Source organism: Diadema setosum, chromosome 3, assembly GCF_964275005.1.
Source record: "Diadema setosum chromosome 3, eeDiaSeto1, whole genome shotgun sequence".
NCBI lineage: Eukaryota > Metazoa > Echinodermata > Echinoidea > Diadematoida > Diadematidae > Diadema > Diadema setosum.
This window is the reverse complement of record NC_092687.1, coordinates 21,867,203-21,889,372: the sequence shown is the minus strand read 5'-3', so window position 1 is coordinate 21,889,372 and position 22,170 is coordinate 21,867,203. Positions and strand designations below refer to the sequence as shown.

The window sequence follows — 22,170 nt, the reverse complement described above, 5'->3', positions numbered from 1 at the left end:
CCAATTAGTCCATTACTTTCATAAAAATAAATGAAAATGCACCGTATGCATGCGTATAAAAACGCTCGCTAGCTCCGGTCCACGCGCGTACTACATGCATGCGATACATGTGTAAGTTAATGTACGTAGCTAGCCCGCGCTCGCAATTCGATTTTGGGTCGGGTTGACCCGGTTTGAAAATTGATTTTAAAACGATGATTTTCTCTCTTTTATCGAATGGTATAGACAAAGAGCAACAGGTGAGGTATGTTACTGTTATAACTTGTACTTGAAGTCATATTGGACCTGTTTTATGCAGTTTTGATTTTCGTGGGTTTGCAAATGTGGGCTAGTACCTTTAATGAATTATTCCATTGCATGATTTAGGCCTACATGAATATTAGGGGTCTGAGATGACATCTCATGCTGAGTGCCGCATCTTGGACCACAGCACATTCTTTCTTTCAGTTACCGGCTTTTATGTCGAAGCAAAATCTTATGTTATGATAAAGATAACAAATGTTAGTATTCTGCAGGAAAACTGTCCAGACGATATCAAATTATGTGTGAATGGAAATAACAAAAGATTATTTCGAAATAAAAGTAAACATTCTTCGATTTTATGAGTTTCAAGTCATATCACTGAAATGTCAAAAAAAAAGAGTCCTCCATTTGGAATATTCCAATAGCCGATAGATTAGACCCGTAAATAATGCCAAATTTTCTGTAGGCACATGTTCTTACTTGATTACGTAAACGTTGGGTTTATTGCTCGAAAAAAAAAAAAAAACCCCTGAAACTGATGTGTGCATGATGTAGACCTCTCATGAATATCAAGGGTCTGAGATGACATTTCATGCTGTTTGCCGCATCTTGGATTACAACACATTCTTTCAGTTACCGGCTTTTATATCTACACTGAGGCAAATGGAAGGGTGGGGAAATATTCCTTACTCGAATCGGCCAGTATTCCGGCTGCTACCATGGGAACCGTTTGTGTCTACTTCTGGTATCATATGTATGGCTCGGACATGGGAACGCTGAACGTCAGATCGCGAGTGGACGGTGATCTCCTTCAAGTGTTCTGGACTCGTAGTAATTCTCTGGATGATAATTGGTATCAAGGACAGGCAGAATACACGTCCACAGAGGATTTTCAGGTACGCTGACGTGATGAAAAGCAAATCTTTTGTTGTATAATATGTCTTAAATGACATGATGACCGATGATGGTATACTGCCTTAACAAGGTCTTATTTAAGACTTTACCGAGCCAACGTTTTACTTCTCCAGAAAGTAAAATGTCTGTTTATCAGAACTACCTTGTCAGGACGTATACAATGTGTACCGCGATTGGGAATTATTCACATTTTTTTCTTCAGCCGTAGTTAATAGAATAAAAAACACTAATGACCCCCCCCCCAAAAAAAAAAAAACCCTCAGGATCTTTGTCCCATTCGTAGGGAAGGTCACAAATATTTGTGTCATTAGAACCTGGTATCAGTGAATCTGAACTATTGATCCTTTATCTTTTACTCCACTGTTTATCCAGGTCATACCGTTACGATATGACGGTAAGTAGGCTTTATCTTGTCGCTCTGTTCCAACATTCCTTGATTTCGTTCTTCTACAGATAGTGTTTCAAGGTGTAATCGGAGATAATTACTGGAGCGACATGGCACTGGATGATATCAGCATTGTGGCGGAACCGTGCAGAGGTACTGTAGGGTCTACGGATGGTTTCATTACGGCCGCATATCGAAATCAGCACAGTACTAAATAGAAGCTTAATGAAGAAGTCACTATGACCCCGTTTACAGTGAGAGCCGCGGCCGAGCCCTCCTTCATTTCAGTGTAAACGCGCAAAACGCCAAATGCGAGGCCAAAATTGGCCGCGCATTTGGCCACGCTCTGGAGGTGGTCTCGGCCGCGGCTCGGCCGTGGCCGAACCCGGCATCTTCTTGGTGTAAACGCAAACTGGGCCAAATGCGCGGCCAATTTTAGTCTGTCTTCCAGACCCTCTGCTCGTACTATTTCGCTATTCACGATATTAACCCCCTCAACATCGAAAACTAGTATAGTTTAAGGTGGTTTTGTCCTGCAAAGGATTTTTCCTTCTGCAAAGGCCTTTGCCCGAACGGCGACTTCGTCGCCACGGAATCCAGTTGGGAAAGGGTCTGAAAACCAGGCTATACCAAATTGCGTTTGTTTACAAGCAGAGCGCCACTACGACAAAATATTGAAAGGTTTGAATTAAAAGCGCGGCCGAGCCCGGCAGTGTAAACGGACAAAATTGCGGGGCTCGGCCCAGCCCCGCACTTTAAACGGGGTCTTTATTCTGATAATTTGGAGAGTAAAAAGATCCTGTCGGCGGAAATCTGCTTACGGCGATTTGATAACATAAAAATAGTATCAAGGTAACGATGATGGGAAATGATAAGCTCATTTATGACAAACGACAAATGATGGAAAAGAAAGATGAAGGATGAAAACATTCTTCAAATCATGATGTAATCACGTTAAGAGATAATATCATTTAATATCGAACAGAGGCTTGAAATTAAAAGTACAACAGGGGTGTCCATTCAAATTCATCACGCACACGTCGGTTGAGAATGATAAGAGCGTTAGGACCCCGTTTACAGTGCGGGGCTGGGCCGAGCCCAACCTCAATTGCGAGGCCGAGCCCCGCAATTTTGTCCGTTTACATTGCCGGGCTCGGCAGCGCTTTTGATTCAAACCTTTCAATATTTTGTCGTAGTGGCGCTCTGCTTGTAAACAAACGCAATTTGTATTGTCTGGTTTTCAGACCCTTTGCCAACTGAATTCCGTGGCGACGAAGTCGCCGTTCGGGCAAAGGCCCCTGCCGAAGGAAAAATCCTTTGCAGGACAAAACCACCATAAATTATACTAGTTTTCGACGTTGAGGGGGTTAATATCCTGAATAGCGAAATAGTACAGGCAGAGGGTTTGGAAGCCAGACTAGAATTGGCCGCGCATTTGGTCCAGTTTGCGTTTACACTGAGAAAAGGCCGGGCTCGGCCGCGGCTCGGCCGCGGCCGAGACCACCTCCAGAGCGTGGCCAAATGCGCCGCCAATTTTGGCCTCGCATTTGGCCTTTTGCGCGTTTACACTGAAATGAAGGTGGGCTCGGCCGCGGCCGAGCCTCGCACTGTAAACGGGGTCTAGGTTGCCACTAAACCGTATTCAAGACAACCGAACGGCCTTCTCATTTTCAACAGAAAAAAGTTAAGCATCATCAGGTTACAACTTGGAAGAAGAAGGCTTTTGAAATAATTAAGAAACACGTATGGAAGATCTTATAACACCAACTCTTTACCTCACGTTGTTTCTAGGCTTACTCCAGCTTTGTCTAATTGAACTGGCTGTTAGCCTTTCAACTTGAAGTATGCTTTTTTCTTTTTAAGTGTTATTTCCTTATCATCGTGTTATCAGTGTAAAGAAGAAGACTTACGCATGTCTCAAATGTAAAGAATAAAACGACGAGGTGCTAAAGTCAGGAACTTTTTAAGAGCAAGAAATTTAATGAACAGATGACTCACTGTCTATATTCACTGTCCTCTTATCAGCTCTACATCAGTGTGACTTCGAGCAAGAGAACCTTTGCGGCTACACACAGGATCAGTCAGATGATTTCGACTGGACCTGGAACAGTGGCGATACCACTTCGGACTATACTGGGCCTTCATTTGATGTTACCACGGGGACCACATCTGGTATTGAAATTGAAATGAAATGAAGTTTGAAATTTATTTATATTCCACATAGTGAACATTATACCATTATAATGGGTGAGAATTTTGAACGATGTACAATTGCCAATTTTCGCATCTTATGACACTCTTTCTCTTAGAACACACCAGAATGATCTACGAAACCAGTTTCTTTCATGTTAGTAGAGCGGTTAAGCCCTCAAAATCACGAGAATTGTGCAAAATTTGACTAAAGCATGAAACTTTCACCAGTGTTAGTACATACCATAAGATTTATTTTAAGATCGGGAGGTAAGTCTGATTTGACCTCTGATGACCTCCAGAGGTCAATGAACTTTAGATATCAGAATATTGATGTTTGGAGACATTTGTGAATGATAGATGTGGTTATGTTGCACTAAACATACATTTATACTACAGAGAAATAATTTTCTGATTCAATAGAGCATTGACATGCTTTTACCTTTCACCTCTGATGACCTCCAGAGGTCAATGAACTTTAAATACCAGAATATCGATGTTTTGAGGCATTTGTGAATGATATATGTGGTTATGATGCACTAAACATGCATCTATACATCAGGGAAACCATTTTCTGACTCCACAGAGCATGGACAGGTTTGAACCTTTGACCTCTGATGACCTTAGAGGTCAATGACCTCAAAATATCATGATAATGATCTGTGATGTCATTGGTTAATGATAAACATTGTTAAGATGTACAAAACAAGCATATATCTTTCTTACAATGAAATTGTCTTCATATTCTTAAGAGCAGACAAGTTTCTACCTTTGACCTCTGATGCCCTTGAGAGGTCAATGACCTCAGAATATCAGAATATTGAACTATGACATCATTGGTTGGTGATAAACATGGTAAAGATGTACAAAAATAAGCATGTTTGTTTTACAATGACATTGTCTTCATATTCCAAGGCACACAGACGAGTTTCTGCCTTTGACCATTGATGATCTCGAGAGGTCAATAACCTCAAAATATCAGAATAGTTTGGCATCATTGATTAATGGTAAACATGATGATGTTCTAGAGAGCATTCGTAGGCCCTGTTTATTAACGAGCCATTACCTTTAACCTGTGAAAATCGCACAAGGTCAAAGACCTCAAATGAAATGTGAGGATATTAATATTGATATTGCGATGGTTAATAGTTTGTTGTTTGTTTGATTTATTTTTCTTCCAACACAATTTCATACATAAATCAAGATTATTTTCAGTAATATCACAAAGAATATCAGTAAGCAGATTACAAGTACATGATTCAAAGAAGGAAAATCGATGTGTAAATTAATTTCATTGACAAAATATAAATCGTATTACCAAATCTCCAAATAATTATCTGAGAAATTATGTCGAAGAAGGACTGCCACTATAAGCAAAAGTTCATTGTTTATAATGTATAGTTCATTGTTTATAATGTAGGGCTTACAAACCATGCATTTCTGTGACCCCCCCCCCCCAAAAAAAAAAAAAATGGCTGCTCATTCCGCAGAACTTTTCAGGTAATTATCTACATCGGGTGTGTGCACAGAGCAGGGGTGTCAATCTGTTTTCAGGTGGGGGGGGGGAACTTGGAAAATATGTGTAAGCATAAGTCCATGGTGCAAAGGAGTGGAGCGGAGGGGGAGGGTATGGGTCAGGAATTTTATTTTTGCAGTTTTAGACCTGAAATCAGTGATTTAGTGCAGCTCTTGTTTAACGTGTGCGTCAACACTTATATGTCACTTAATGGGGTGTTGGCGCATCTCACCACCCCCCCCCCTCGAAGACGAAGATTTTCAATTTTTAGAGTCTGATGCATACGTTTTGTGGAACATTTGGAAAATCATGGATCGCCAAAGTGTACCAGTTCTATATGGGTGGGGACCCAGCAAGAGCAGCGTTGGAGAGGGTATGGTATTCCACTCCCATTCGAGAGAACTCTTGTCTTTTGAGAAATGAGATTCAACGATCTTGCACACATGCACTTTTGAAGAAATATCTCGAAATTTGTATCAGAGAGGTGTTGTAAGTCAGCCATCGATGGAGGAAGACGATTCGAGGGAAGGATGTGGATGGAGGTATCCTCCTCCCACATTATGGAGCTTTTGCATTATTTTGTTTTCAATTTAATGATCTCGTGCCACTCTGGGTTGAACTACCCTTTTGAAAAAAAAAAGTCTATCCCAAAATGTGTAGCCATAATCAATGCATGGAGGGGAGGTTGATATAGCGGGAGGAGGGTATGAAAGGGGCTGTCCCCAACCCTTCCCATGCGAGAGAACCTTTGAAACAGAAAAAAAAAATCTTGTGTACACATTTATGATGGAATATTTGGGAAATTATCAGTAAAAGTAGTGTACTGAATCTAAGGGTAGAAACCGGGGTCGTTTTTTGTCTAAAAAGCAAAAGCAAAAACAAAACAAAACAAAACAAAGTCCACATCTCAGAATTTATTAGGGTGGGGGTCAACTATCCCTGCCACCACCCCACCCCTCCTCCAAAGTGATGCCCCAGTATGTGCATGTGTTTTATTCCACTTGTTGAAAAGAAGAGAGAATTGTAAAAAAAACAATATTGTTCAGTGGTCGCTATCCCAGTCAAGTAAACTGTTTATCAATAATGTGATTTCCTTCACCTGTTTACCTTAAGATTATGTAGACCTGGTATTTGCCTTGCACATTATTACATCTGTTTCTTTTTTAGTATTCTCGTTTATATTTTGATGTGAAAGCTGTTCACTTTGACATGATTTTATTTGTACATGTAGAAAAAATAATACAAGACTGAAAATGAAATTGACACATTACTTAATGACTGACATGATGCATATAATGTGTATTTCTATAGCAAAAAAAGTGAGCAACTCAAAGGGCGTGCACTCATTTTACATGAACATTAGCGATTATCCTCAGAACTCTGGATGATATTGAAAGATATGCATCGAAATGTAAGAATATTGATGTCTGGTCTCATTGGTTTGTAATGGCCAGCTGTTTATGAAATGATATACCGGAAAAAATGCATTTTGTGTGTGTGTGTGTGCGTCCAATATTGTATGCAGAGCATTCCACACACTGTTCAATTTTGACTTCCATCTAGGACAATGACAGGTTATTTTTTCTTTTCTCAACTACACTGTAATATCAAAATCTATTGAAAAAAACATGGTGGTGGCTGGGTCTAACACATTATCATTCTTATGTGGATGAGATCCATGCCCGATGGTAAAAACAAACATAAAAAAACCCAGATATCTCAGACCTAATTCTTATAACAAAGCATCATATCCTCATAGACCCAACCCAACCCTCTATGCCCAGACAATGTAAACCACCCCAAGGACTTACTTGGAGTATTAGAATATCCTTTGCCAACAGAGACATCCGAACCTTTGCAGTGCCGACTAAGATCTACCATGGAACTGATTGGTATTGGCTCTGCATCAATGACAGCAGATCTATTTTCCTCTTCGCTTTCTTCTTCTTCTTCTTTTTCTTCAGTATACTGTGTAATCTTGTAATATTTTGCCATGAAGCCTTTTCCTAATTGGTTAAAAAGGTCTCCAAAGATCTATATGCAGCAAACAAACAAACAAACAAACCAAACATCAACAACAACAACAACAACAACAAACAAAACAAAAACAAAAATACAGACATCTGTATCTTTAATAGCAGAGCTGCATAGCGAGTATCTCTCTCTTGAAGTGTTTTAAAGAGATACAAGAGACAGTTGCCTATGGTAGCGATTAAAAAAAAAAACCCAACCCCCCCAAAAAAAAACGTCTTTGGGAGAAGGCCTTCTTTGTGCTCTTGCAAATATTAATGATGCCTGACATTTCTGGTCATTGGCCCTTTTTTAGGAATGCAGCAATGGAGCCACAACTTCCTGCGGAGTGGATATTGTGGAGTTCTTCATGCAGAACATCATCCCTCAATTTGCCTGTGCTGTACTTTCTTATACAGGGATTGCCATTGTAGTTTTTTCTTCTTCTTTTTTAAGTGTGGCTGTAACGCTGCTTGTTTTGCATGTGATGGTCATTGCAGCTGAAGAGTGCATATCTTTTCTGGATCATTCCAAACTTCATGATGTTTGCTTCGGTGAATGGATCCCAGATGATTCATGCATATTCCAGGACAGTCCTGAGCAGTGTGGAGTAGCAAAGCACCTGAACTTTATGATATCTTCGTCTGGAAAGAGTCTTTGGTTGAAGTATAGCCTTTTTAAACTGCTGTGGCGATGTGATTCCAGCTGAGCCCCGTATGGGAGTAGACTCCAAAATATTTTGCACAATCCGCTTTCTTCATGGTTTGCCATAAATGCTAATCTATTCCCTGGGTAGGTCTCCGATGGCAATAGCTAGTTGTAAAAAACAGGATTGCTTCATGTGGAATGCATGTCTTGGGCCTCACAGTATGTCGAAGTTTTCAAGATGATCCAATGTCAAGGCGTGATTTGTACGTGATTAGGCATTTACGATTAAACCAATGAAGCCAAACGTCAATGTAGGTAAGCCTACCCAAATTCTGATATTCTAAAAGGTCAGCGACCTCTCATTGTCCTGAGAGGTCGAAGTTGGATATAATACACAGGGTAATGACCAATGTTCCATGGAATGAAAAGATTCTTCTATTACAGCATAAATGCTAACAGCATAATGCATGATTGTACATCGCAGTGGCTGATCCAGAGGGGGGCGCAAGAGGCGCACGCCCCCTTTTTTATCGTTAAAAACAAAAGAAATAAAAAGAAAAAAATGAAATGAAACCCGGAAATGGAACCACAAATATTAGTTGCGCCCCCCCTTTTCAGAATTCCTGGATCCGCCCCTGCATCGGGTATAAGTTGACCATTGACTATGCATGATGTATCACTATTCTGATATTTCGAGGTCATTGAAATGTCACAGTCCTCATCGGTCAGAGGTACAGACACGTGAGTCCATGGTGCAAAGGAGTGGAGCGGAGGGGGAGGGTATGGGTCAGGAATTTTATTTTTGCAGTTTTAGACCTGAAATCAGTGATTTAGTGCAGCTCTTGTTTAACGTGTGCGTCAACACTTATATGTCACTTAATGGGGTGTTGGCGCATCTCACCACCCCCCCCCCCTCGAAGACGAAGATTTTCAATTTTTAGAGTCTGATGCATACGTTTTGTGGAACATTTGGAAAATCATGGATCGCCAAAGTGTACCAGTTCTATATGGGTGGGGACCCAGCAAGAGCAGCGTTGGAGAGGGTATGGTATTCCACTCCCATTCGAGAGAACTCTTGTCTTTTGAGAAATGAGATTCAACGATCTTGCACACATGCACTTTTGAAGAAATATCTCGAAATTTGTATCAGAGAGGTGTTGTAAGTCAGCCATCGATGGAGGAAGACGATTCGAGGGAAGGATGTGGATGGAGGTATCCTCCTCCCACATTATGGAGCTTTTGCATTATTTTGTTTTCAATTTAATGATCTCGTGCCACTCTGGGTTGAACTACCCTTTTGAAAAAAAAAGTCTATCCCAAAATGTGTAGCCATAATCAATGCATGGAGGGGAGGTTGATATAGCGGGAGGAGGGTATGAAAGGGGCTGTCCCCAACCCTTCCCATGCGAGAGAACCTTTGAAACAGAAAAAAAAAAATCTTGTGTACACATTTATGATGGAATATTTGGGAAATTATCAGTAAAAGTAGTGTACTGAATCTAAGGGTAGAAACCGGGGCAGTTTTTTGTCTAAAAAGCAAAAGCAAAAACAAAACAAAACAAAACAAAGTCCACATCTCAGAATTTATTAGGGTGGGGGTCAACTATCCCTGCCACCACCCCACCCCTCCTCCAAAGTGATGCCCCAGTATGTGCATGTGTTTTATTCCACTTGTTGAAAAGAAGAGAGAATTGTAAAAAAAACAATATTGTTCAGTGGTCGCTATCCCAGTCAAGTAAACTGTTTATCAATAATGTGATTTCCTTCACCTGTTTACCTTAAGATTATGTAGACCTGGTATTTGCCTTGCACATTATTACATCTGTTTCTTTTTTAGTATTCTCGTTTATATTTTGATGTGAAAGCTGTTCACTTTGACATGATTTTATTTGTACATGTAGAAAAAATAATACAAGACTGAAAATGAAATTGACACATTACTTAATGACTGACATGATGCATATAATGTGTATTTCTATAGCAAAAAAAGTGAGCAACTCAAAGGGCGTGCACTCATTTTACATGAACATTAGCGATTATCCTCAGAACTCTGGATGATATTGAAAGATATGCATCGAAATGTAAGAATATTGATGTCTGGTCTCATTGGTTTGTAATGGCCAGCTGTTTATGAAATGATATACCGGAAAAAATGCATTTTGTGTGTGTGTGTGTGCGTCCAATATTGTATGCAGAGCATTCCACACACTGTTCAATTTTGACTTCCATCTAGGACAATGACAGGTTATTTTTTCTTTTCTCAACTACACTGTAATATCAAAATCTATTGAAAAAAACATGGTGGTGGCTGGGTCTAACACATTATCATTCTTATGTGGATGAGATCCATGCCCGATGGTAAAAACAAACATAAAAAAACCCAGATATCTCAGACCTAATTCTTATAACAAAGCATCATATCCTCATAGACCCAACCCAACCCTCTATGCCCAGACAATGTAAACCACCCCAAGGACTTACTTGGAGTATTAGAATATCCTTTGCCAACAGAGACATCCGAACCTTTGCAGTGCCGACTAAGATCTACCATGGAACTGATTGGTATTGGCTCTGCATCAATGACAGCAGATCTATTTTCCTCTTCGCTTTCTTCTTCTTCTTCTTTTTCTTCAGTATACTGTGTAATCTTGTAATATTTTGCCATGAAGCCTTTTCCTAATTGGTTAAAAAGGTCTCCAAAGATCTATATGCAGCAAACAAACAAACAAACAAACCAAACATCAACAACAACAACAACAACAACAAACAAAACAAAAACAAAAATACAGACATCTGTATCTTTAATAGCAGAGCTGCATAGCGAGTATCTCTCTCTTGAAGTGTTTTAAAGAGATACAAGAGACAGTTGCCTATGGTAGCGATTAAAAAAAAAAACCCAACCCCCCAAAAAAAAAACGTCTTTGGGAGAAGGCCTTCTTTGTGCTCTTGCAAATATTAATGATGCCTGACATTTCTGGTCATTGGCCCTTTTTTAGGAATGCAGCAATGGAGCCACAACTTCCTGCGGAGTGGATATTGTGGAGTTCTTCATGCAGAACATCATCGCTCAATTTGCCTGTGCTGTACTTTCTTATACAGGGATTGCCATTGTAGTTTTTTCTTCTTCTTTTTTAAGTGTGGCTGTAACGCTGCTTGTTTTGCATGTGATGGTCATTGCAGCTGAAGAGTGCATATCTTTTCTGGATCATTCCAAACTTCATGATGTTTGCTTCGGTGAATGGATCCCAGAAGATTCATGCATATTCCAGGACAGTCCTGAGCAGTGTGGAGTAGCAAAGCACCTGAACTTTATGATATCTTCGTCTGGAAAGAGTCTTTGGTTGAAGTATAGCCTTTTTAAACTGCTGTGGCGATGTGATTCCAGCTGAGCCCCGTATGGGAGTAGACTCCAAAATATTTTGCACAATCCGCTTTCTTCATGGTTTGCCATAAATGCTAATCTATTCCCTGGGTAGGTCTCCGATGGCAATAGCTAGTTGTAAAAAACAGGATTGCTTCATGTGGAATGCATGTCTTGGGCCTCACAGTATGTCGAAGTTTTCAAGATGATCCAATGTCAAGGCGTGATTTGTACGTGATTAGGCATTTACGATTAAACCAATGAAGCCAAACGTCAATGTAGGTAAGCCTACCCAAATTCTGATATTCTAAAAGGTCAGCGACCTCTCATTGTCCTGAGAGGTCGAAGTTGGATATAATACACAGGGTAATGACCAATGTTCCATGGAATGAAAAGATTCTTCTATTACAGCATAAATGCTAACAGCATAATGCATGATTGTACATCGCAGTGGCTGATCCAGAGGGGGGCGCAAGAGGCGCACGCCCCCTTTTTTATCGTTAAAAACAAAAGAAATAAAAAGAAAAAAATGAAATGAAACCCGGAAATGGAACCACAAATATTAGTTGCGCCCCCCCTTTTCAGAATTCCTGGATCCGCCCCTGCATCGGGTATAAGTTGACCATTGACTATGCATGATGTATCACTATTCTGATATTTCGAGGTCATTGAAATGTCACAGTCCTCATCGGTCAGAGGTACAGACACGTGAGTCCATGGTGCAAAGGAGTGGAGCGGAGGGGGAGGGTATGGGTCAGGAATTTTATTTTTGCAGTTTTAGACCTGAAATCAGTGATTTAGTGCAGCTCTTGTTTAACGTGTGCGTCAACACTTATATGTCACTTAATGGGGTGTTGGCGCATCTCACCACCCCCCCCCTCGAAGACGAAGATTTTCAATTTTTAGAGTCTGATGCATACGTTTTGTGGAACATTTGGAAAATCATGGATCGCCAAAGTGTACCAGTTCTATATGGGTGGGGACCCAGCAAGAGCAGCGTTGGAGAGGGTATGGTATTCCACTCCCATTCGAGAGAACTCTTGTCTTTTGAGAAATGAGATTCAACGATCTTGCACACATGCACTTTTGAAGAAATATCTCGAAATTTGTATCAGAGAGGTGTTGTAAGTCAGCCATCGATGGAGGAAGACGATTCGAGGGAAGGATGTGGATGGAGGTATCCTCCTCCCACATTATGGAGCTTTTGCATTATTTTGTTTTCAATTTAATGATCTCGTGCCACTCTGGGTTGAACTACCCTTTTGAAAAAAAAAGTCTATCCCAAAATGTGTAGCCATAATCAATGCATGGAGGGGAGGTTGATATAGCGGGAGGAGGGTATGAAAGGGGCTGTCCCCAACCCTTCCCATGCGAGAGAACCTTTGAAACAGAAAAAAAAAATCTTGTGTACACATTTATGATGGAATATTTGGGAAATTATCAGTAAAAGTAGTGTACTGAATCTAAGGGTAGAAACCGGGGCAGTTTTTTGTCTAAAAAGCAAAAGCAAAAACAAAACAAAACAAAACAAAGTCCACATCTCAGAATTTATTAGGGTGGGGGTCAACTATCCCTGCCACCACCCCACCCCTCCTCCAAAGTGATGCCCCAGTATGTGCATGTGTTTTATTCCACTTGTTGAAAAGAAGAGAGAATTGTAAAAAAAACAATATTGTTCAGTGGTCGCTATCCCAGTCAAGTAAACTGTTTATCAATAATGTGATTTCCTTCACCTGTTTACCTTAAGATTATGTAGACCTGGTATTTGCCTTGCACATTATTACATCTGTTTCTTTTTTAGTATTCTCGTTTATATTTTGATGTGAAAGCTGTTCACTTTGACATGATTTTATTTGTACATGTAGAAAAAATAATACAAGACTGAAAATGAAATTGACACATTACTTAATGACTGACATGATGCATATAATGTGTATTTCTATAGCAAAAAAAGTGAGCAACTCAAAGGGCGTGCACTCATTTTACATGAACATTAGCGATTATCCTCAGAACTCTGGATGATATTGAAAGATATGCATCGAAATGTAAGAATATTGATGTCTGGTCTCATTGGTTTGTAATGGCCAGCTGTTTATGAAATGATATACCGGAAAAAATGCATTTTGTGTGTGTGTGTGTGCGTCCAATATTGTATGCAGAGCATTCCACACACTGTTCAATTTTGACTTCCATCTAGGACAATGACAGGTTATTTTTTCTTTTCTCAACTACACTGTAATATCAAAATCTATTGAAAAAAACATGGTGGTGGCTGGGTCTAACACATTATCATTCTTATGTGGATGAGATCCATGCCCGATGGTAAAAACAAACATAAAAAAACCCAGATATCTCAGACCTAATTCTTATAACAAAGCATCATATCCTCATAGACCCAACCCAACCCTCTATGCCCAGACAATGTAAACCACCCCAAGGACTTACTTGGAGTATTAGAATATCCTTTGCCAACAGAGACATCCGAACCTTTGCAGTGCCGACTAAGATCTACCATGGAACTGATTGGTATTGGCTCTGCATCAATGACAGCAGATCTATTTTCCTCTTCGCTTTCTTCTTCTTCTTCTTTTTCTTCAGTATACTGTGTAATCTTGTAATATTTTGCCATGAAGCCTTTTCCTAATTGGTTAAAAAGGTCTCCAAAGATCTATATGCAGCAAACAAACAAACAAACAAACCAAACATCAACAACAACAACAACAACAACAAACAAAACAAAAACAAAAATACAGACATCTGTATCTTTAATAGCAGAGCTGCATAGCGAGTATCTCTCTCTTGAAGTGTTTTAAAGAGATACAAGAGACAGTTGCCTATGGTAGCGATTAAAAAAAAAAAACCCAACCCCCCCAAAAAAAAACGTCTTTGGGAGAAGGCCTTCTTTGTGCTCTTGCAAATATTAATGATGCCTGACATTTCTGGTCATTGGCCCTTTTTTAGGAATGCAGCAATGGAGCCACAACTTCCTGCGGAGTGGATATTGTGGAGTTCTTCATGCAGAACATCATCGCTCAATTTGCCTGTGCTGTACTTTCTTATACAGGGATTGCCATTGTAGTTTTTTCTTCTTCTTTTTTAAGTGTGGCTGTAACGCTGCTTGTTTTGCATGTGATGGTCATTGCAGCTGAAGAGTGCATATCTTTTCTGGATCATTCCAAACTTCATGATGTTTGCTTCGGTGAATGGATCCCAGAAGATTCATGCATATTCCAGGACAGTCCTGAGCAGTGTGGAGTAGCAAAGCACCTGAACTTTATGATATCTTCGTCTGGAAAGAGTCTTTGGTTGAAGTATAGCCTTTTTAAACTGCTGTGGCGATGTGATTCCAGCTGAGCCCCGTATGGGAGTAGACTCCAAAATATTTTGCACAATCCGCTTTCTTCATGGTTTGCCATAAATGCTAATCTATTCCCTGGGTAGGTCTCCGATGGCAATAGCTAGTTGTAAAAAACAGGATTGCTTCATGTGGAATGCATGTCTTGGGCCTCACAGTATGTCGAAGTTTTCAAGATGATCCAATGTCAAGGCGTGATTTGTACGTGATTAGGCATTTACGATTAAACCAATGAAGCCAAACGTCAATGTAGGTAAGCCTACCCAAATTCTGATATTCTAAAAGGTCAGCGACCTCTCATTGTCCTGAGAGGTCGAAGTTGGATATAATACACAGGGTAATGACCAATGTTCCATGGAATGAAAAGATTCTTCTATTACAGCATAAATGCTAACAGCATAATGCATGATTGTACATCGCAGTGGCTGATCCAGAGGGGGGCGCAAGAGGCGCACGCCCCCTTTTTTATCGTTAAAAACAAAAGAAATAAAAAGAAAAAAATGAAATGAAACCCGGAAATGGAACCACAAATATTAGTTGCGCCCCCCCTTTTCAGAATTCCTGGATCCGCCCCTGCATCGGGTATAAGTTGACCATTGACTATGCATGATGTATCACTATTCTGATATTTCGAGGTCATTGAAATGTCACAGTCCTCATCGGTCAGAGGTACAGACACGTGAGTAATTTCTCTTGCTCTGTGGAATAGGAAAACAGTTCAATTGTAATACAAATGAATATGACATCTTAATCATGTTTATCATCAACCAATCGCACCAAATATCAATGTTCTGATATTTTGAGGTCATTGACCTCATCATAGGTCATCTGAGGTCATCAGAGGTCAAAGATAGAAACCTGGCTACAAAGACTTTGTGGAACATTGAGGCAATTCCACTTACAAAAATGAGTTGTTAGTACATAATTACCATGTATCAGTAACGAGTGACGCATTAAAATATCAATTTTCTGACATTTTGAGGTCATTGACCTCTAGAGGTCATCAGAGGTCAAAGGTAGAAACCTGTCAAGGCTCTGTAGAACATGAGGACAATTCCACTGTAACAAAAATTAGTTTTAATACACCATTACGGTGTTAATCATTAACCAATGACGCAAAATATCAATTTTCTAACATTTTGAGGTCAGTGACCTCTCGAGGCCATCAGAGGTCAAAGGTAGAAACCTGTCAAGGCTCTGTTGAACATGAAGACAATTTCACCGTGACAAAAATTAAATTTTAGTGCATTATTACTGTGTATATCATTAACGATTGATGCAAAATATCAAGTTTCTTACATTTTGAGGTCATTGACCTCTGGAGGTCATCAGAGGTCATTTCAGACTTACCTCCCGATCTTAAAATTAATGTTTTAGCATGTACTACCAATGGTGAAAGTTTCATGCTTTAGTCAAATTTTGCACAATTCTTCGGCTTATCCGCCTATGTCATCTGAAAGCCTGGTAAGTTTTCTTTCAGGAAATGTATTGGTTGGTCTACTTTTGACTGATATTTTGCATCTGACAAGGACTTAAAGAGTAAAAATACGGTAAAAATGCTATTTTCACAATCATTTTTGTTTTTCAAACCAATGATGTGACTTTTTAAGGGACGTGTCATCTCTTATCTGACCGTTTTCTGGATCTGACATATCATTGGTATGTACCAGAAAATTATAAGAACTCTATGAGCACGTATAAAATTACAGTGAACATTATTGAAATATCAAAGTCCTAAACAGACGAACGTCCGTGATGCTTCTATCTCTCTCGCTGCTGCAAATTCTACTTTGTTGTCCTAACTGTAATGAATACGAAAATTTGGTGTTCCAGCTAATGTACATATCCTGCAAAAATTGTACGTCTGCTACCTGTACATGGGATATAACATTCTTTTATGTAAGATTATACTCGGTTTTCGTCACGGACGTGAGTCCGTTATTTACTAATAAAGATCGTAGCCCATTGAACGCTACTGGCGATATTGTTCCAAGTCGTAATCAACTAAGATCTAGCCACATGGTAATATGTATGTTTTGAGTTTCTGCTCACCCCTTGTCAAATGCGAACCGAAATTACATTTTTAGACGAACCTCCGTGAAAGAAAGAACGTCCGTGATGATTAAAACGTTATCGAGTGGGGCACCATCTTGCTTTGATGGAGCAGGTACATTTTACCTCTGGCTCTCTAGCTAAGGAGCTGCATGCCATGTTTGAAGCGGACTGGGGCTCGCGCCTGCAGTTTTTGAACTATACAATTCACCAAAAACCAAGCAAATAGTGTATATTTTCTCTGAAAATCCACCTCCTACTCCCTCTCTGGGCAATATAATATTTGTGAAAGGGTGTCAAAATTCTAATAATTTGCATTGACAATACCTTTTTGAAATTTTGGAAAAGTTAGGAAGGCTACGTACTCTCTGTCGATTAGCTATGCGTCCTGGAAGATGACCCTAGTGGTAGAACGCACGTCCGTGACGTAAACAATCCCACCGATAGGGATAACTTGTCTCGAAAGTGTCCTTTATTCTTTAAAACTTTCAGCTGAAATAACGAAAAGTACAGTTTACCAAAGTAAACAACGACCTTAGAGCAGTAGTTTCAGAATTTTTAAGGCGGTATGTGATCATGATGAACAAACAGCTCAAAATTTGCTTGCAATTTTACGCTTGTATTCCATCTAATTATATAAATACAGCTAAACACCGAAAACCAAGTTATAGGAAACTGGAATTTTGCGTAATATCTAATTTCTGTGCATTTAAATTTCTTTCTGATGAGGTTTTGGAGAAAATTTGCACTGTTCTAGGTTTTGAAAGTTTCGCTCACGGACGTTCGGTCCGAGAAAGGAAATTCTGATAATTATATACAATTATACAATTGTACGATAAGTTAATGTTACTTGAAAATATCGTTATATCACCGAGTCTCTCATACAAAAAAGTGAATAACGTTTAGCATTCAATTTACCTGCAATAACAAAAGGAAAACGTTTTGCTCACGGATGTTCGTTGGTAGAATAAGTCCATGGATTACATAGTAGGAGGAACAGCGCCACTTTTTGGTGACAGATGCTCCCCGTGTATATCTTTTGAGTAAGGTAGCTGTCATCTCAAACAGAACACATCTAGTTTTGGTCTCCATCACGGACGTTCGCTGTAATTGTCATATATTCTATGCCTTTGTACATTCTTATTTTTCTCTTCACAACGATTTTTCTCTCATTCCCTAAGTAGCCTGAACATGCTGCGACCAAAAAGAAAAAAGAAAAAACTAAACTAAACAAAACAAATCCAAAAAGTGCTACGCAGTAACATTCAGAATATATTGAAACGAAAAGGATGAAATGACGGAAGAAGTCTGTAATGGGCATGTGTCAAGAGAAACGTATGTTTCAAAAGAACGCGAAAGTAGTTGAATGAAAATAAGGAGAAACGGAAAAGGGATCGATCGAGCTCCAACACAGAGAGAAAAAAATTGCCAGTGCACTCCCGTTATACCGAATTCCGCTGGAGGAGCTGTTTTTGTATATCTTTTTTTATTCCTCGAAATGTCGTCATAAGCGAACAAAAATAATGCAGTATACAATCATTGTCTGATGAAAACACGCAAATCCTCCGTTTATCATGACATTGTGTTTTTTATACTCATCAATGAAAAGCAATGTTTATATGCAATTCTGTCTCATATGTTTTTTTTTTTATTTTACATTTACGAGACAGAGAGATCGTCAAGTTGTTTATTGCCTTTGTACTTACTTTGAAAACACATGTTAAAAAAATGATGATTTAGCAATAGGTTTAAGGTCGCACTTTGATACGTTCGCTCTTCCAAAGATTCGTTACTCCGAATGTCCGTTATTCCCTGGATTCAATATTCCAAAGGTTTGTTATTCCGAAAATGAAACAAAAAATTCGTATTTAATCCAAGAGGTTCCTTATTAAAAGTGTTCTTATTCCGAAAGTTTGTTAATGGGAAAATTAAACATTAAGATTCACTATTCTTAAGGTCCGTTCTTCTAAAAGTGGAATGGGCCAGATATTCATTAAGGTGAAAACGATTATAATGAAGTTTTTATATCTGGAGCCTTTGGTTGTTAATTTGTTTCTCCACATTTGGATTAACGAACCTAATTTTCATGTTCCAAATAACAAACCTTTCGATTAACCTTGGGAGATTCCTCTCATTTATCGAATAAAAAAGCTTCATGATTATACGAACCTTAATCAATTTTCGGATTGACAAACCGTGTGGATAACGAGCCTCCGAAATAACGCGCTACAAAATGTTTATTATAACTAACCATATTGTATAATGTCGAAGTCACAAACATCCATCCAAGTTATATGCACCTACTGTGTTTTGTTATGACGAAACTTCGGAATATCGGTCCTTATATCATTTTTGACTAGTATAATAACACAAATTCTCCTCGGCAACAGTGTGTAACACAAGGAGCAAACGCAGAGGGATTTCTTCTTATACACATTGAAACGTGTGAAGCGTTTGCCCTCCGTAGCTAAACTTCGTATTTCGATAAGGGAGCACATTTCTTTTATTTTTCTTTGTCAATTCTTTGTCATATTCAGCTGTGACCGTGTTCGATTTAAGCAAATTTTGCATTGTAGACTTTATATAACAAACTTAGGATCTAAATATTTACTTCGTGATTGCGAAATGTTGATAAATATATTCGTTCTGAAGGACGTGCACTTTATTGCGATTGCATGGGAGCGTTCCATTTTTGAAATCAGTCAATTCTCAAAGCGATCTTCTTGCATTTTTTTTTCTTATGCGGACTCGGGTCAATAACCGATCTTCAGTAAAGACATCTAGAGTTATGATAAAACATGTCAAAACATCATCCAATCTATTTGGGTAATAGTGATGAAAGCAATGCAACTTTTTCCCCCAATTTTCAGGGGTTACCGATGGTCTGCTTACAACTGACAAGACATAACATTTCATTTGATTCTTTTAACCTGAAGTGTAAATTTACAAATGGTAGTCGCTATAATTACTGAGTTCACTGATTTGCTTGATGGAACATACTAGCGGCGAGGCGTGATGTTTCATCAGATGGACTATTGCGTCACTGAGATTACACATACGTTTGTACGTTCATGTACGAGATGGAAAAAGTGTTTTCTGTTATTCCTCAGCATGAAAAGATAAACAAGTTTTTATAATTGAGAATTGGCATTATTTATTTAGGATTTTGCAGAGGAGTTTGTTCTCGACATGAAATCGCTGTTTGTTGTGAATAGAATGCGTTTCCAACTCCAGAGAACTGCATTGTTCAATATCTTGTTTGTTCCGAACGTCCGTGAGCTATATGCGAACCTCCGTGATGAAAACTATGCTATGTTTGTTGGGTTATAGAGACTGCCTAGATCAGATACATCTTAAAAAAAGCATTTTATTATTTGTGAGTAAGGATTAAAGTATGGGGTAGTGAAATAAGAGGTCGAAATATTGAGTTTCTGTAAAATGCGCGTAAATTGGAAAAAGTGCTTAGCGAAAGAGTAATATTTCAACAGAAATAACGAATTTGGTTAAATCATCAGTTGTCTACCATTACGTACAGCTTAAAGGGGAAGGCTAGTAACTGATCAGTGGGAATCAGTGGAAATGCTGGGAGATGATTGTTCCAATCCTTATGGGATTCATTCAAGAGTACATTATATATCTATTGTTGTGTGAAAATTATTTGCTTCAGAATGGTCTCATAATATTATTCAAGTAATGTACAGTTTAATGTTTCCAGATTAGCATGCCTGGTCAGTGACGGGGCATTAAGCTGCACATTACTTGAATATGAGACCGTTCTGAAGCAAATAAACTTCACACAACGATAGATATATAATGTACTCTTAAATGAATCCCACAAGAATTGGAACAATCATCCCCAGCACTGATTCCCACTGATCAGTTAGTAGCCTTCCCCTTTAAGAGTACAAGCTTAATATTCTCCTAATACATACACATATCCCTTAAGATACATCGTTACTATTTTGAACTGAATCGGATCGTTGCAAGCAAATGTATGTGCAGTATTATTCCTCACGGACGTTCGCTGCTCTGGACATGGTAAACTTCCGCGGTGAATAAAAACTTGTTCCTCTGGGAAAATCCTAGTATAATTGGGTTCATATTAAAGCTTTAATTATACTCTTTCACGTAAGATAAATCATCTGGAGTAATTCCTACTTTTGAAATTTGGCGTTGTTTTGGCTCAATTGTACATCGTTCACAATTCTGACCTATCATATATATATATATATATATATATATATATATATATATATATATATACAGAGTACAATATAAACAAAATATCGTTATACAACATATATATATGTATATATATATATATAATCACAAATAAGGAGGGGACTACGAAGAAGCACTGTTTGTAGAATGTAGATCCCTTACGGAATACAGACAAATATAACATCAAAGAAGGGGCAACACTATAATATGTACAAAATGTTTACCTAGTGCATTTATATACATGTCATATTTATACTTTGTCAAAATTCACCAGAATTAGTAAAACTGGACACATTTTCAAATAATAATATAGTCAGCCTGATAAGATTTCTTCGACTTTTTCTGACTCTATTCCGTTCAATAAGCTAACTCAGAAATGGCAGTAAAGTACAAATGTACAACAACGAATGGACTTGGACATAAATTCAAGTATGTCCTTGTCAAAGAACCAATGAAAACTGAATGTCAGGAACAAGACTGTTACACACCAAAGTTTGCTAATGTTAAATGTGAATGATTGATTGGATGATCTGACTTCTGTCAGTATAATATATTTATCAACCAACCTGATATAATGTTCATAATCCTATAGATCGAGAGTTTCTGCAACTTGCATTAAATGCTTTGTCTTGTTATCTGCACAACAGGACACTACGTGTACATTGAAGCAAGTGATCACAATGCTGGAGACGTTGCCAGATTGACGACTCCGGAACTTGATCCATCTGGGGGTAATGAAGTCACGTGTTGGTCCTTCTACTATCACATGTTTGGTGACAACATTGGGGATATGAATGTCTATGTGAGTTCAAATCTCTCATCACACAAGCTACAATATATCTTCATGTAATTACATATCAAGTCAGAGGGCGCTACGATCCTCACTCGTGCGATGCGAAGATTTCCTCTGGAAGAAAGTCTACCATCAAAAGCTTAACCAGTTTTGCCCCTCCCCCAAAAAAATCCCCAAACACACTTACTTTATATCAAGGGGGGCTATGAATAGAAGAATCCCGAATTACAAACATTTCATTCTTGTGATTCTCTACGATTGATACCCTTAATACACTCAAGACGTTTAAAAACGGAAATCGTTATGGAAAGTACAATACAGTTGTACAGAACAAAATTACAAGATTCTATCAAAATTACAATAAAGAGAAAAGACAAAAGGTTCATTATGGATGGGTACTGTAGGTCTACATTGATGGACAAGGAAGATAAGACAAAAAAACAAAAACAAAACAAAACAAAACCAGGACAGCTAACAGACA

General features: G+C 38.8%; 1 protein-coding gene across 1 annotated transcript in view; it reads left to right on the top strand.

Annotated features, from left to right (window-relative positions):
* The window catches only part of LOC140246688 (MAM and LDL-receptor class A domain-containing protein 1-like), a 68,323-nt gene that overhangs the window by 2,048 nt on the left and 44,105 nt on the right, over positions 1-22,170 (top strand). The window contains exons 3-6 of the mRNA XM_072326027.1: positions 877-1,139; positions 1,612-1,696; positions 3,569-3,715; positions 21,544-21,698. Of these exons, the coding sequence (XP_072182128.1) occupies positions 877-1,139; positions 1,612-1,696; positions 3,569-3,715; positions 21,544-21,698 (650 nt within the window). The remainder of the gene's footprint in view (positions 1-876; positions 1,140-1,611; positions 1,697-3,568; positions 3,716-21,543; positions 21,699-22,170) is intronic.